The sequence below is a fragment of the Daucus carota genome, chromosome 2 (assembly GCF_001625215.2).
Source record: "Daucus carota subsp. sativus chromosome 2, DH1 v3.0, whole genome shotgun sequence".
Taxonomy (NCBI): Eukaryota; Viridiplantae; Streptophyta; class Magnoliopsida; order Apiales; family Apiaceae; genus Daucus; species Daucus carota.
Window position 1 is genome coordinate 49319770 of NC_030382.2, and position 15961 is coordinate 49335730.

The following is a 15961-nucleotide window of genomic DNA, read 5'->3' on the forward strand; positions in this document are numbered from 1 at the left end:
ATTATCCGTTCTGCACCGTTATCCAGTCAATTCGATTAATTATCCCGTCAATCGGTACGAATATGTTCGGTATCCGCGAAATGGACGGAAATCATCATCACTTGCTGAGTCTGAGTGTCTTCCTCCTTCTTGATCAGTGTGTAGCTTCTGTGATGTTGCCTTGGCATGACCGGGTCGCTTGAGGTTTTATTTTTCTTTCTATTTGTTTCACTCCTAATGTTTCCTTTTCTTCTGATAATATACCCATATTTCTACTTGCAAGTTGCAAGTGTCCAATCTTTGTGTGGTTGGAGCCTTGGAGGTCTTCCATTGCATAATTGCAGTTCTCTTTAATTCCACTTGATATAATTATGTTTCGTTGAGGTGACTGTAAACTGCAATGTCTTTTATAAACTAGTTGTTGAGATGGTATAATTTTTTTTTCCCGATGAATGTTGCCCATATATCTTTTACACGATCATGTACGCTGATTTACATTACTAAAGCTAAATAGTTGCCAGAAGAAAACATTTCCACTCGATTACAAAGTAAATTATTCATTACAACTCAGATATATCTATCTTGTTACTGAAAGGGGAAGGAAACAGGCACTACCTTAACGGACTGAAACCTGGTAAAAGCATTCAATTGCAATTACAGAGGAAGTTCACCACTGTCTGCTATTATGACCTTGCTTTTGGGTGTTCCACTCTGTTGTCCTTCTGCTTCAACTTTGTAAACCACGTCCATTCCTGATAACACCTTTCCAAAGACGACATGTCGTCCATCCAACCTGTATAATGCACAAAATACACCTTAGTACAAACTACCAAGTACATGAAAGACTGCATGAATGTATACAGCAGAATTAGAGATAACTGGCATATAGATAAAGAATTTGTTATTTTAAATGAATCTTAAGCCATTACCAGCTGGTTGTGACCGTGGTGATGAAGAATTGTGAACCATTGGTGTCTTTACCAGCATTTGCCATTGATAGAAGTCCTGAACCCAAAAAAGTATTTACGTCAGAAAGACCTGCATTTGCCACACACCCCCCCCCCCCCCCCCCCCCCCAAAAAAAAAAAAGAGAAGAAAAAGAAAAAGAGACTCACCAGGCCCAGTGTGTTTTATCTTGAAATTCTCGTCGGCGAACTTCTCCCCATAGATGGACTCCCCACCTCTTCCATCACCGAGGGTGAAATCACCACCTTGAAGCATAAAGCTGGGAATAATTCTATGAAAAGCACTACCCTTATAATGGAGAGGCTTGCCACTCTTCCCGATACCTTTTTCACCTGGAAGGTTTGACAGGAATATTATCACTTAAATCACCAAAATTATCAACACAAGATAATTCTATGGTTGTTGCACAAACGAAGAGCTGTTGGCTTATAAAAGCTATACATGTATCTTGGGTACTCGGTGTACTCGATCATTTGTGAAAGTTGGGCGCACTTATGTGTTCTGCAGTAAGTGCTCTTCAGTTTGCCGTTACCAATCCATGACCAAGTTGTAAAACATTTACCATATTGACACTTATAGAAGTCCCAGTCAACTTGGGTGATTTTGCCTGACAAATTACTAAACCAAGTAACCTAATAATCAACCCCAACTATACTAGCTGAACCAATGCCTGGGAAGTAGGAACTGTAAAGAACATGTTTTCAATGGAGCATTTCTGAGACCAACCAAGTGGAACTAATCAGGCAACGCAATGGAACATGGAACACAATCAATATAACATAATCCCAAGCCCAAGTAAAATAGATAATAGTATAAAGAAAAAAATTATAATATGTTTACCTGTGCACAGAGCTCTGAAATTTTCTGCAAGAGGAAACCAAAAATTGTTACATAAAAAGAATAAGAATAATAGAACAACATATTACAACTGATTATAGAATATTACAGCATAGTAGGAGAGAACTGTCACACCTGCAGTTTTAGGAACAGTCTTCCCAAAGAGTCCCATCACAATACGCCCTGAAATCAAAATAAACATCTTCCTAGCATTAATAAACATTTAACTACAGACACACACACACACACATTATTCATATATATCATTGGACAACACATGAATCATTCAAAAAATGGTATGTGCTTAAGTACATAGTATATTCACAGAAATCGAGATAAAGATCCTTCAAAACAGGAGTCAGACCCCAAAATCTCATTTTAAGATTTTAGTACATCTAATTGATTTTTAAATTAAAACTTATATAGATAAGAGGATACTTATAATTTTGAACTCAGGTGATTCCATAAATGCATAATAAACTCGATCTTCTTTCAAAGATTTGCTAGTACATTCCTACAAGCAAAAGAACAAATTCTTCGAACTAGGTGATCAACCACTTGGATAAACTAGACAATGTTCCTTTTACTAAAGCACAGAAGACAGACAAGAGCCCGGCAAATAAAAAAAATTCTAATCAAACAGAAGAAAGTTAAAAAAGACTCGTTGGATAATTTTAACCTTTTTCATAAAAATTAGATGAAAGAGCACCCTGTAATCACATGATCATCACATATTTATGGAGCTTATCATCTTTTAACTGACATAATCCAAATTTGGGACAGTTATATACTTCAAGATATTGTCTAGATACATCTAGCAAAAGAGATTATTATTGCGATCCACTCTGCTCCTACAATGACAGGATGTGTAATTGTGACACAAGTGCTTCTCATTTAAAAAATTTATATGAAGAATGCTGTCTTGGCATGTAAAAGGGTAATATTCTAGTAAACAATCAAGGATAATAGTATCACTGTATCAGAAGTAGTCTGGGATATAATTTATACTCCAGCTGCCCCAGTCTCATAATAGCAAAGCAAGATTAAACATAACAACCTAAAAATTGGGATATCATGCTCCAGCAACAGGAAATAACAGAAATATATATGTGCTACATTTTAGGTGAAAACTGGGAAAGCTCTGTTCAGAAGAGGAGCATACCAGCCGGTTTTCCAGCAATCTCAACATCAAAATACACTTTGTTAGTCACTTCCTTCAAATCTGCACCTGACTTTTTCTTGGCCTGCAGATCCAATAAACTTCAGATGTAACCGTTTCATACACCAAACAGTTGATGTAAAACATTTTAAGGAGAAAAACACAGAGGGGAAGATGCAGTCAACCTTCAATTTTCAATACAAAGAATTAAAGAAGCTCGATTATTAACTTTGAAGATGATCATGCTGGAGCCAACAATTTTAAACTTCCCCAAATACGTTACAGGATGCAAAATACCGTGCACATTAACAGCTATCACACATAGATATATACATTAATATTTATCTACATAAAAAGTCCGATAGTAATCGAGGCACGACTCCCAACCACCTAGCCACTAAATATACAGATTGACTATGGAAACATTCACCAGAATTAGGAATAATCAACACAGCAGATGTCAAAAACAACCACATTCTGCTAACAATTAACATATTAAACGCAAACAACACTTGTCTATTCTCAACATATTAGTATCAGAATCACTATTTGTTTAAATATATAGTATCAAAATCACACCTCGTTCAACTTTTTAACACACAAATTACATAGAAGCATATAAGACAATCTAATTACACAAGGTACAAATTAAAAAACAGATCGACAATCACATCATCTTGAAAGAGTGAAAACCAATAGAAAACACAAATTACAATCAAATTAGGTTAAACCCTAGTAAAAGTCGAAGAATTTATACAGAGTGAATAGAGAATTACCTGAGAGAGAGCTAGGGTTCCAAGAAGGACTAGACTGAAGAGGAGCGTCGTCGCAATCAAGTTTTTTCCGGCCATTTTTATCCGATCTGCAACTAATAGACTGCAGTTTGCTTTAACAGACTGTTCGTTTTTTAAGATTTTATACTACACGATTATAGACGAAAACTCTTAAGGTGATCACCAATAGATGATTGACACGTTATTGTTTTGGTGTTTTGGGCTAGTTTGATTGGCTTAGAGGAGCTGACGTGGAATAACAACTACTAGTATTTTTTTTGTTTTTAGGTTGAAAATTAAAAATGAACTAGCTTCTTAACCCGTGCAAAGCACGGGTTGTTTTAAATTATTTTTCAATATATCTCGTATCTCTTTGTTCATCTTTTTTAAATTGAGATTATTTGTATTATTAAAATAATTATATTTAATATTTGTTTGTATTTTAAGTCATATTGTCCCTGCTTCATGCTTCTTTTTCGAAAGAAGTCGGCTTCAAATTTTTGCCCTTTCTCTATTAAGGGTACACCCACTGTCTAACTTACTTGTATAGTATTTGCCTGGCTACAATCTTATCCTACTGGGACTTCGATGGGGGCTGATTGACAATAGCCTTTTCTTTAGAAATATTGCAGGACTTTGATTTGAATGAATCACAAACCGTGCCAAGTCACAAGTGAGTCTTGTAATTCAGCATATGTCGTGATGCAACAAATAGCACCACTGAAAACTGATGTGTCCAGGAGAGTTAACTCCTCGAACCTTCGACAGAATAACAATTTTCATCAGTATGCTACCTCACCAAGTATGACCAAGTCCCATTTTCACACTAAACATGTAAGATCATTAAATCAGGTGCTTAATAAACTATGATACCCACTACCCTGCCACCCATTCCGCATTCCGCTACTAATGGCCCATACACTACTCACTTCTCTGGTCCTCAATGGCAATCTGCACTTGTCCCGTTTGTTGGATTCAAACCAGACCGTTCACCCATTAATTTACTCCACCCCCATATACCTACCAGTGCCCTCTGTTGTTAACACCAATACCCACCCTCCACCATTTTCTCACAAAGGACCTCCACACGCAATGTTTCATCCCAGGTTCAAAATGTAACCGCTACTTAGGATTCACATGCATGGCAGTATTGTCTATAACGACGTTGTTTGCTAAATGTAACCCCATAAGCTAAAACAGTTTCACAACACACCACGAGGGACATATTTACCAAAATTTGTAATTATAAAGTTATAGTTGAGGTAGATAACGTGTTTGTGTATATACTTGTGAGAGGAAGGGTGATGACCTAAACTAACCCAACAATTAAAAGTTAGAGAGAGACACCTAAGGCTCGAGGTGGCCGACATATGCAGTGGCGTCTTGGTTCCTTTCGACGGCGTGCTTACCTGGCAAGTTTGTTCCTACTCCCGCGAGATTTGATGATTAGTTTTGTGGGTTTTCATCTGAAGGGCACATTGATGGGAAGAATGATAGGAGAAAAGGCGTGGAGAATGCCCATAGAGGAGGAGATAAGTATATTTTTCAGAACTTGGGTAGCACTGCTTATTAATTGTGGTCATTAAATGTAGAGGTTTAATATGTGATTAGCAATAATTTTAGGGGCCAGAATGTAAATTCATATCAAATAAAATTGATCATAGTTGTCCTATTAGATATATAATAGATTTGGATAAAGAGGGTATTACGAGAAATTATTTAACTAATAGCAAGTCCAACAATGTCCTAGTAAATGCTCTATAAATATAATAAAAATTCATGTCCTAGTGATTTAGGACATCATTTTAATATACCAACTTCAACAATATGCCTTATTATTGTGCCTTATTATTAAAATAATAATATATTTGAATTATTGTGGGAGGAAAATGAAAAGGAGATAAGAGAGAGATGGGTTGGAATGAGAATAAGCTAATATTTTATTAATAGAAATGGTTTGGGGCGTTGCATGATTGTGCATAAAAAATAAGACATTTGTTAGATGTCTTGGTATTTTAAGGCACCATTAGGACATTGTTGGAGTATCATTTTGCTTCTTTTTTTTTTTGAAAATGAGAATAAATCTCAACGATATTCGGCAATCCACCGTGATAATTCTTTCATTCAAGAAAACTTATTATCTAACCGTCGGACATGCAAGATGACCGGGGAAATTTAGACAATAAAACTTTAATGTCCGAAAAGAAAAACCGGTCTTCTTCCAAGATACCTGAAAATAAAACAAGAGAAATAAGAAGAATATAAGTCCATATATTTATCAGATTATATTAAAATATCCCACAATCATGATTACTCATGATAGAGACAATTAAGCTCTTAATTAAGGCATAATAATAAAATATTAATGTCCTTAATTAAGACACAATTAACGCCCTCAAATAGGGCACAATTAACGCCCTCAATACCTCAATAAAGAGGCACAATTTACGCACTCAATAAAGAGGCACAATTTACGCCAAAGAGGCACAATTTACGCCCTCAATTAGGAGGTACAATTAACGCCCCCAATTACGAAGTACAATTATCGCTTTCCTTTCTGAAACCGGATCCCATCCTGAGGTCGCCATTACCGCCACCATCGGCCTCCACCGCTATGCTATCGGTCAGGTTGCCTCGTGCGAAGCGAACAACGAAGCGTCTCATTTGTACCATGAAAAATCGCCAAAAACACCAAAAACCAAACAAAACGCAAGTATTAAACAAACAAACAAATACCCACAAACAAACAAGATTAAAGTCAACACTTTTTCGCAATTCCACTTAAAATAAATCCAAAAAATGAAAGTAACAAACGAAAAAACGAAGAGATACCTGAAAATGAAAAACAGAGTTGCAATAGCAAGTATTATCAAAATTCTCAAGAGCTAAATAACGTTTGCCTTCGGGAAAGTGATCGTCGAGAGTTTTCTCGAGTTTAGAACCCGTAGCAATATATATATATATATATATATATATATATATATATATATATATATATATATATATATCATATGTACAACACTATGTTACAACTGATATACCCTAAGCTATATAACAAAAGAATAAAAAGTAGAGAGAGGGGCAGAGACCAGAGATTTGATTTAACTTGTTTAGCGATTTTGAGAAAGTTGGAGACGTGAGAGTCCATTTTGTGGCGGAGGTTCTTGATGGCTTGTGCGTTGTGGAGAGTCTTAAAGGAAAGGCATGTTTTGAGTATCATTTTGCTTTAAATATTTTAAATTTTGATTTAGGACATCAATTAATTGGGGCATTCTTGGACTTGCTCTAACATGATGAGAATACTTTTTTATTACATTGTAAAAGTAAAATTTCAATTTATTATTTAACATATGCATATGTTTTTCTTCCGTCTCGCTTTCTTATTAACCAAGAAAATTATATACCATTTATCAACCGGTATAGAATAAGTGTTAAGTTTAAAACATTTGAGTAAATATTAACATTGATCTTTTAATTTTTTTTAATTTTGATATGAGACTAAAATAAGATTTAAATTTTAAAGTTTTTTATGGTCATGAGTGAGAATAAAACTTTAAAATAATATTTTATATTAAATTTATATTAATTAATTAAAATATTATTTGATAAATTAATTGTTTCTTATCTGTAATAATACAGAATTTTATTAATAAAATTTTTTTGTTTAGAATCATTTCTAGTCATATATAACTTGTTTTTTAGACAAATAGATAAGATACTTTCTATTTTCTTGATGCTAAGTATCATTTTTTAAAGACGGTGAAACTTACATTGCTCACCGGGGACGACGGGTACAAAATATACTTTGGATGGTCATGCTCAATAGCCTTGTTATGCACTTCTGGTTGCATCATGTATTAGGTCCATGTACTTTATCTTTTGAGACATTTTTATGAAATTATTTTGTTCCATGCTATATTGATTTATTTATAATAATGGCATGATATAAAATTTGTTTATACTAGAATTTACTCGTGGAAGACGCCAAATTAATCCCGAAATTATAATATTCATCTTTCATCTTAAATTAGATAAGCTTGACTGTAAATACATAATTAAGATAATTGATCACATAATTATATAATTTTTTTGTTTAAGTTATATTTTATGAAATAAATTTTTTATTAATAAACAGAATTTATAAAAATAAATTATCAAAATAGAAGATCAATTTAAAATTGAGCATCCAAATTCGAGGGAGGGGTCATGACAATCGACAACCTCAGCGCTTCCTAATCCAACAGAATCTTCTAGACTTTCAGACATGAAGAACTTATACCAGTACAAATCAAAATAAAACGTAGCCATATTCTCTTCTAGAGACTGCTGGATATTTCAATAACTTAATGCCTTCCCCCATCCTTTCTTAACCTCCCCATCAATATTCCACTATATAAATCAAAAACCACTTGAATTCACCTCCAAGTTTCTGATCAAATCCCAACTTAAAGCAGCAGAACAAAAGCATATTAAAAAAATCTTACAGAGTCACACGCTCATAGTACTAAGATAGTACTAAGATGTGTTTGGTGTTTGTATGTGATAAAGATGAGAGGGTAGTAGGGAGACAGGTGGCACCAGGATCATGTCCATATTGTGGAGGAGTCATTCAAGCCATGGATATCCAGAGCAGTTGGCGCCTCTGTTTTGTACCTCTTTCTTTCAACAACAAGCGCAAGTTTTACTGTTCTCTCTGTTCCAGACGTCTCGTCGTCAAATATTAGTTGGCTTTTTTTTCAATTTTTACATGAATACACAACAAGTGTGGTTTAGTTGACACTGTTTTGTCTTGTTTGTTCATGAATTTGTATATATTTGTCTTGTATTTTCGTCAGGATATGTTTGAATAAAGACCCTACTCCCTCTGTCCCCCTCATTTCTTTACAGTTACTATTTTGGGATGTCCCTCTCATTTCTTTACATTACTATAAATAGTAAGTTTTTTCCATCATTACACCCACTATCTTCCCCCACTATCTCATATTTAACAATAAAAACTACTATTACACCCACTACTTTCCTCCACTATCTCAAATCTATTATTAAATATTGATGGGTCCCACCACTTTACCCACTTTTCATCTAACTTTAATCATTTTTCATACATTGTCTTGGTCTCCGTGTCCCCCTCCAATGTAAACAATTGAGGGGGACGGAGGGAGTAGTTCGTTATGTTTTTCTCATTCTTACTTTCTTTTAATCCTGTTTTACACGAGTACTATGTAACTACTCATAAAAACAAAATGATTAGTTATTTCTGATCTTTTGGATGGCTGGGTGTGTTTATTTAGTTGAATTAACCTTGGTACAACAAAACTAGAGGGATGGGTTTTGGATGTCTGAAACAAGAAACGTTGTTGAATTAATATTTGGTCCTGAAAGTTAATAAAGAATTTTTCGACATCTTTGATCCTCCTCCTGAGTCCTGCCCATGTAATCTCCTTGAGGCCATGGGGCTGTTAATGATCTTGCCAGCACATGTTCCATGCTTTGATTGCTACACTTGATGTAGCTTATGGCATCAATTGGCCTTGTAATATTGGTGACATGATCTTGTCGAATGGGTTAAAAGGACGCGGATCTGCGGCTAGAGCTTTGACAGGGTCAAGTTTGGAATTGACGACAGCAGTGGCGAACATTGATATGATCCCAGTAAAATTTTTTAAAAAAAATGGTTTTGGCCAACCGATGGTCGAAGGAACTCCACTTCTCCGTGAAGTAGCAATTGATATGGTACATTTACAGTGTAAATGACGTGAAAAAAATCATCAGGGATTACAGAATTCATCATGTTAAAGAAACGCCCATATTTCACATGAACCTAACAATGAATGTTACAAGCAAATATGTGAGACTTGTACCTGCTACAGACGACATGGCGTTGTTCTAATACCGGATAAATGGCGGATCAGATGCTGTTGCTTCAAAAACCAGCCTTGTCGAAGTGGCTACATTTCGCGAATATTGAGGAACCATTACTTTTATCTGCACCTGAACAATTGAGGGGGACAAAAAAATACTCCCTCTGTCCCATTTAATTCTATACGTTTCTTTTTAACTGCTCGACACGCATTTCAATACTCTTATAAAATATAGTTGCACAACTTTTTTTTGAGATTTTCTTTTTTTTATAAAAATATAACATCCAAACTTTAATTCAGAAAAGAAAAATTTTAAAAATAGATTGCACAACTACATTTTGCAGGAGCATTAAAGTCCGTGCCGCGTCCCCGTCCCCCAATGTATACTACTCAGGGGGACGGAGGGAGTAACAATTTTATGATTTTGACATTATTTCGGTAGGTCTAGCTTTAACTGTAAGTCTGTAATAAATATCTTTCGGCTAAAATTTAATAATTTAAATCTTGTTCTAGTTTTAGTCTCAAGATTAGGCTCAATTTTTTGCACTTGGAATGTGTTCTAAGTTGCTCTTCACCATCATCCTCTTGTTGGAGGGTTGTGTTACGAATAAATGTTTGCTTATAAAAAAATACAGTTTGAGTATTTCAACTTTAATTTGGGAGCTTTTTGTTTTTGAATGTGATTTAAAATTTAGTATTTATTTAGAAAAAATTCTGAATATAAACACAAGAGAAGACTACTGTTAAAAAGAAACGCGGTTGTATTTAACGGCGTTGTAATTGTAGGCCGGAGATTCGTTGTCAAGCTAGCAAACAAGTGTCGCCCAAATAAGTAACATAAATTTATGGACGGTCGAAACAAAGGTGTCGTTTTCCAGCAAGCTTTATATCATGTTTGGTTATATCAGCAAAACTATAAAAAAAAATGCATACTCATTCGTCACAGAATAATAGTTAGTTTAGTTTCATTTTTGTAATTTCAGGGGAATATATATTTTTATATATTGTTTTAAACATTTATTTTTATTAAGTTTCAAAGTATATACAAAATTTAATATTATTTTGAGATAAAATGTTTTAAATATTACAAATATTCATATTTTTATCATATCCGAGAATAGTCCATTTAATCCAAATCATTGCATAGTTAAATTATTTGTTTCTTTTTTTTGGGCCTAAGAAAAATATTTCTCGAAAAATCTTTTAACTGATATACACCATATGATTTGTCCTAAATTGTGGCTTGTGGGTGCACGTATTCACGAATCCACCAGAAAGTTTACGCAAATGACACGTTTGATATGAATCTTGCTTGAAAAAACACATCGATCAATGTAAATTTATGTGTATCGATTATAGTGCAGTACTTAGTTTATAACCCGTACAATGCACGGGTGATTAATATATTTGTTATTTTATTGTATATATTATAAATTTAATTAATTTATAATATGTTTTAGTTAGAAAATTAAAAATTATATTGATCGATGTTATTTTGGAAGATTGAGTTTTTTAGTTGGAATAAATAAAAAGATAATATATTTTAGTTAAAAAGAATAATTGGTTATATAAATAGATCCATATCTCGGACATGCACGGGTCTAAGCGTTTTAGATAGAATATCTAAAAAGATGATGTGTTTTAGTTAAAAAAGGTAATTGATATGTTGCTCAATGTTAATTTAGAAAATTGAGTCATTTTAGTTAGGGAATACAAAAAAGATAATATGTTTGGGTTAAAAATATAAAAAAGATAATATGTTTGGGTTAAAAAGACAATTGATTGTATAGTTAGACCCATAATTCAGCCCAAGTACTGACCGACCAAACTTTTAATATTTTAAATTTTAATTGATTACACGTGATTTTGATTTTTGACGTAATTTAGCCGATTTGAAATAAAATATACAATCGATATAGAATATTTATGATTTAAACATAATTTTTTAAAATCTCATAAATTATTTTGAGATTTCCAGAATCGCGAAATATATCGAAACGCATAATATTCATTATTTTATAAGTAAAAAAACCTATCATTCATTTTTAAATATTATATGATTTTAATAAATTTCAAACAATTATAATTAAATATCACCCGTTTCTGAAGCATATATCTTCAATTTTATATGATAATTTGAAATCAATGCTAAACACTTGAAATTTTATTATGTTTCTTAAATTATAAACGAAAAACTATGAGTTAATAAAATACAAAACAAATCCTTAAAAATCTGGGTTAAACCACTAAATTTTCAGATAAAAAAAACTTAATAATCTCCTTTTTTTAATAGACAACAGAATAAACTCTTGACCACTTAATATATTCAACCATGGTCAATAACATAAATTTTTAATTGTATTCGAGATGGTATACTGTCTTTGTTCGACAAACTTTTAAATAGAGTTCAAAAAGGAGTTCTTAAACGAAGTACTATTAAATACCAGAACGCAAAAACTAAAAGGCATATTTCCTTAATATTGTAATCTTAATGTCGAAGGTATATTCGACAAACATAGCAACTGACAATTGGTTAGTTAAAGTGAGTGAAACACCTCCTTAAAAAAACGGGTGAAACACCAATTTATATTATTTTTTTCAAAAACAAATTAGTAAAAAAGAAGATCCTTTTAACTTAAAGTGCAATAATACTCCTATACTAGCTACCTAATCCATGAAAACAACCCCTGTACAAAGATTGTTGCATCCATTCAATAAGTTCAGTTGTCCGAATTGAAATTTGTATTCCAAAAGGACAAAATTTTGTTAGTACCCCATCACCCAAATTATTTTGCATAATTTGGTACCCATTAAATGTTATTAACATCTAGATCGAAAATGACCAACCAGTTCTTTGGTTTATTTATTCTATAACTCATACGGACGGAATAAACTGAACATTTCACTTGTCTTCTTTTATTTTTATAAAATTTCATTTGTTATTTTTGATAATGCATCCTGTCAATTATTCGAAAATTAAAAAAAACAACAACAAGGATACCTAAGAATTACATATGTTTTTATCAGTAGAAAAGGATGAATCTTGAAAAAATTTCGTGACAAATATTTTAATTAAAATTCTTTATTTGTTGTGACACCCACGTGTCAAATTATACACGGTGATAAGATTCGGTACCAAAAATCACCTATATACGAGACCAAACTAATCTATAGAATGTCACTTTTATAAATTTGAAATTTAATTTGCATTTGCATTTAAGATTCATTTCATTTCCACTCAAAAAAGAAAGATAGGCTCCGGGCTCGTCTTTTTTGACTCAAACAAAGAGAGAGAGCGGAAGAAAAGTCTCACTTTTCAAACCCTTTCTTCTTTTTTCTAGTTATAAACCCGGCCTGCATTTCCAGGGACAAGATATAACTGGGTTTTGCCTTGTTTCTTCATTTTCTTCCAAGGCTTCAAATTTTGGGTCTCAACTCTCTCAAGAAATTAAGGTATGATTGCTTTGATATTGAAATTGTTATGTATTTTTATGTGCTTGTGTTTATGCTTTGTGATATGATGAGTGGTCTTCGAGTTGGGTTTTTTAGATGCTAGTTGTATTCAAGAAATTGTTAAAGATTGTACCTTTTTGTTGTTTGTGTGATGCTGCGGTGATTACTATGTTTGAATATACTTTTTGTGTGTTGGGTGGTGATCGAATAGTTTGTTTTGAGTTTTGTTGCTGTTTTGATTGTGATTAGTGTAAAAAGATGCATGATTTAGAGTTTTGATTTGGTTTTAGAGAAGGGTTTCTTATATTGATGATCATGTTGTGTTAATCTGTAAAATCAGGGAGAAAGGGCAGAAGGGGTTAGTTCAAGTATGGGGGTTGGTGAATTTCAAGAACAGGAAAGGGTAGCAGATGGTTTGTCGGGCTTGCTTGAATTAGCGGCCGCAGATGACTTGATTGGTTTTAAGACTGCTGTGGAAGAAGGTGGTCTTGATGTTGATGGGTTTGGACTTTGGTATGGGAGAAGGGTTGGCTCGAAGAAGATAGGGCTTGAGGAGAGGACTCCGCTTATGATTGCTTCTATGTTTGGTAGCACACGTGTATTGGTGTATATACTTGAAACAGGCTGTGTTGATATTAACAGAGCTTGTGGTTCTGACGGAGCTACTGCCCTTCACTGTGCTGTTTTTGGTGGATCTGCTGTCGTGGTCGATGTTGTCAAGCTCTTGCTTGATGCATCTGCGGATGTAAATTGTGTTGATGTCGAGGGGAATAGGCCTTCAGACCTGATTGTACCCTTTGTGAGCTCTGCATATCATTTGAAAAGGAAGACGCTGGAGCTCTTGCTAAATGGTTACACTGATTCTGACGAGGCTTGTGTTTTGGGTGATAATATTGCCAAAAAAATGGAAGGTCAGTTTGTTGAAGAGGTTTCATCACTGCAGGACCCAAAAGATGGCCCTGAGAGAAAAGATTATCCTGTTGACCTTTCACTTCCAGACATAAAGAATGGTATATATGGGTCAGATGAGTTCAGAATGTATACGTTCAAGATAAAGCCTTGCTCAAGAGCATATTCCCATGACTGGACAGAGTGCCCGTTTGCCCACCCCGGTGAGAATGCAAGGAGGCGTGATCCAAGGAAGTTCCATTATAGCTGTGTTCCTTGCCCTGAGTTTCGAAAGGGTGCATGCCGCCAGGGAGATGCTTGTGAATATGCACATGGAATATTTGAGTGCTGGCTTCATCCTGCCCAGTATCGCACACGTCTGTGCAAGGATGAGATAGGCTGTAACCGTAAGGTCTGTTTCTTTGCGCACAAGCCTGAAGAGCTTCGTCCCTTGTATGCCTCCAGTGGTTCAGCTGTGCCTTCATCATTGGATTTTTTGACAATGAGCCCACTTGCCCTTGGTTCACCATCTCTCATGATGTCCCCATCCTCTACCCCACCGATGACTCCTTCTGGACCATCTTCTCCAATGGCAGGATCGTTGTGGTCGAACCAATCTAACTTTGCTCCCCCAACCCTGAATCTTTCTGGGAGCAGATTAAGAACTACTCTAAGTGCTAGAGATATGGACATGGAAGCTGATTTTCTTGGTGTGGAGAATCATCGTCGACGTCAACAACAATTGTTTGATGAACTATCTGGTCTCTCTTCTCCAACCGCTTGGAACAATTCCTTCTCAAGTTCTGCAGCTTTTGCTGCTTCCCAGGGTGATTGGAATGGGGAGCCTAACAGATTTTTAGGAGTGAAGCCTACTAACCTTGATGACGTTTTTGGGTCTCATGATCCTGCAGTTTTGTCTCACCTACAGGGGCTATCACTTGATGCGGGTACAACCCAGTTACAATCTCCAACTGGGACTCCCTTGCGCCACAGTATGAACCAGCAACTCCGCTCTAGCTATCCATCAAACCTCTCATCCTCACCTGCAAGGACATCACAGTCATATGGAATTGATCAGGCTCAGGCTGCGGCTGCGGCTTCTTTCGTAACGGCAAGATCTTCTGCATTTGCAAAAAGGAGCCAAAGCTTCATTGATCGAAGTGCTGTGACCCATCATTCCGGGATATCTTCTAGCTCTGCTGCTGGTATGTCAGACTGGGGTTCACCTAATGGAAAATTGGAATGGGGGATCCAGAAAGAAGAGCTAAACAAGTTAAGAAAATCTGCTTCATTTGGGTTGCGGAGCAGTGGCGGCAGCTATGGTGCTCCTGCTGCTTCAATTCCCTCCCCCACTAAGGAGCACGATTCGTGGCCTCGGGTCAAGGATGTCCCAGCAGAAAAATCTGGCCAGTCTCATACTGAGGAGCGTAATCTCACTAATGGAGGTTTAGAGATGCTTCCACAATGGGTGGAGCAGTTTTACATGGACCAAGAGCAGTTGGTGGCGTAAGTTCTAGCACTGATATGATTCTTCAATTAATTCTTACAGAGTTCTCCTACCATTTTTTTAATTTTTTGTCTTCATATTTATTATTTACCATATGGTTGGAAGAAATTGGAATAGAGTTGGACAATATTTTTGTGGGTAAACAAAAATACTTGGGCAGGATGAAAGCATTCTGTTCATATCATTTTTTCTTGTAACTTCTCTCTATATATATATATCTACTTTTATTTGTTAATTTCCTCCATTCTTGATCTTAATTTCACCATGCCTTCTTTACATCGTGGAAATGAGAACTTGCAAATTATGGTTTAGTGCATGTCTTCAGAATTGCTACTCTGCAGAATTATGCTCACTGCAATTCTTGGTTTATACTGTTTCAAATGTTTTATGAAAGTTTTTCTGTGTTGTTCTCCATTTTGCTTGGTTCTGATTTTGGTTTAGCTTGTGTTTATGTGATGTTGTGCGTTCCAGTAAAATGTAATGTTGGGTATTCTTTCCTCTCAGTCTTAGTCATATAATTTCTGTATCATTACGCATA

General features: G+C 34.9%; 3 protein-coding genes across 3 annotated transcripts; 2 read left to right on the forward strand and 1 right to left on the reverse strand.

Moving 5' to 3' along the window:
• Positions 1–493: 493 nt before the first annotated feature.
• Positions 494–3877, reverse strand: LOC108207941 (peptidyl-prolyl cis-trans isomerase CYP20-1). The gene is made up of 7 exons (XM_017378390.2): positions 3718–3877; positions 2945–3026; positions 1918–1965; positions 1786–1809; positions 1095–1277; positions 909–984; positions 494–772 (listed from the first exon to the last, which is right to left on the reverse strand). The coding sequence occupies exons 1-7, from the start codon at positions 3790–3792 to the stop codon at positions 634–636; spliced, it is 627 nt and encodes a 208-aa protein (XP_017233879.1). The 5' UTR covers positions 3793–3877; the 3' UTR covers positions 494–633.
• A 4102-nt stretch (positions 3878–7979) lies between these two features.
• Positions 7980–8600, forward strand: LOC108207942 (uncharacterized). The gene has a single exon (XM_017378391.2). The coding sequence runs from the start codon at positions 8235–8237 to the stop codon at positions 8436–8438; it is 204 nt and encodes a 67-aa protein (XP_017233880.1). The 5' UTR covers positions 7980–8234; the 3' UTR covers positions 8439–8600.
• Positions 8601–12772: 4172 nt separating this feature from the next.
• LOC108207935 (zinc finger CCCH domain-containing protein 66) lies at positions 12773–15658 on the forward strand. The gene is made up of 2 exons (XM_017378382.2): positions 12773–13028; positions 13369–15658. The coding sequence occupies exon 2, from the start codon at positions 13399–13401 to the stop codon at positions 15424–15426; it is 2028 nt and encodes a 675-aa protein (XP_017233871.1). The 5' UTR covers positions 12773–13028; positions 13369–13398; the 3' UTR covers positions 15427–15658.
• Positions 15659–15961: the final 303 nt, after the last annotated feature.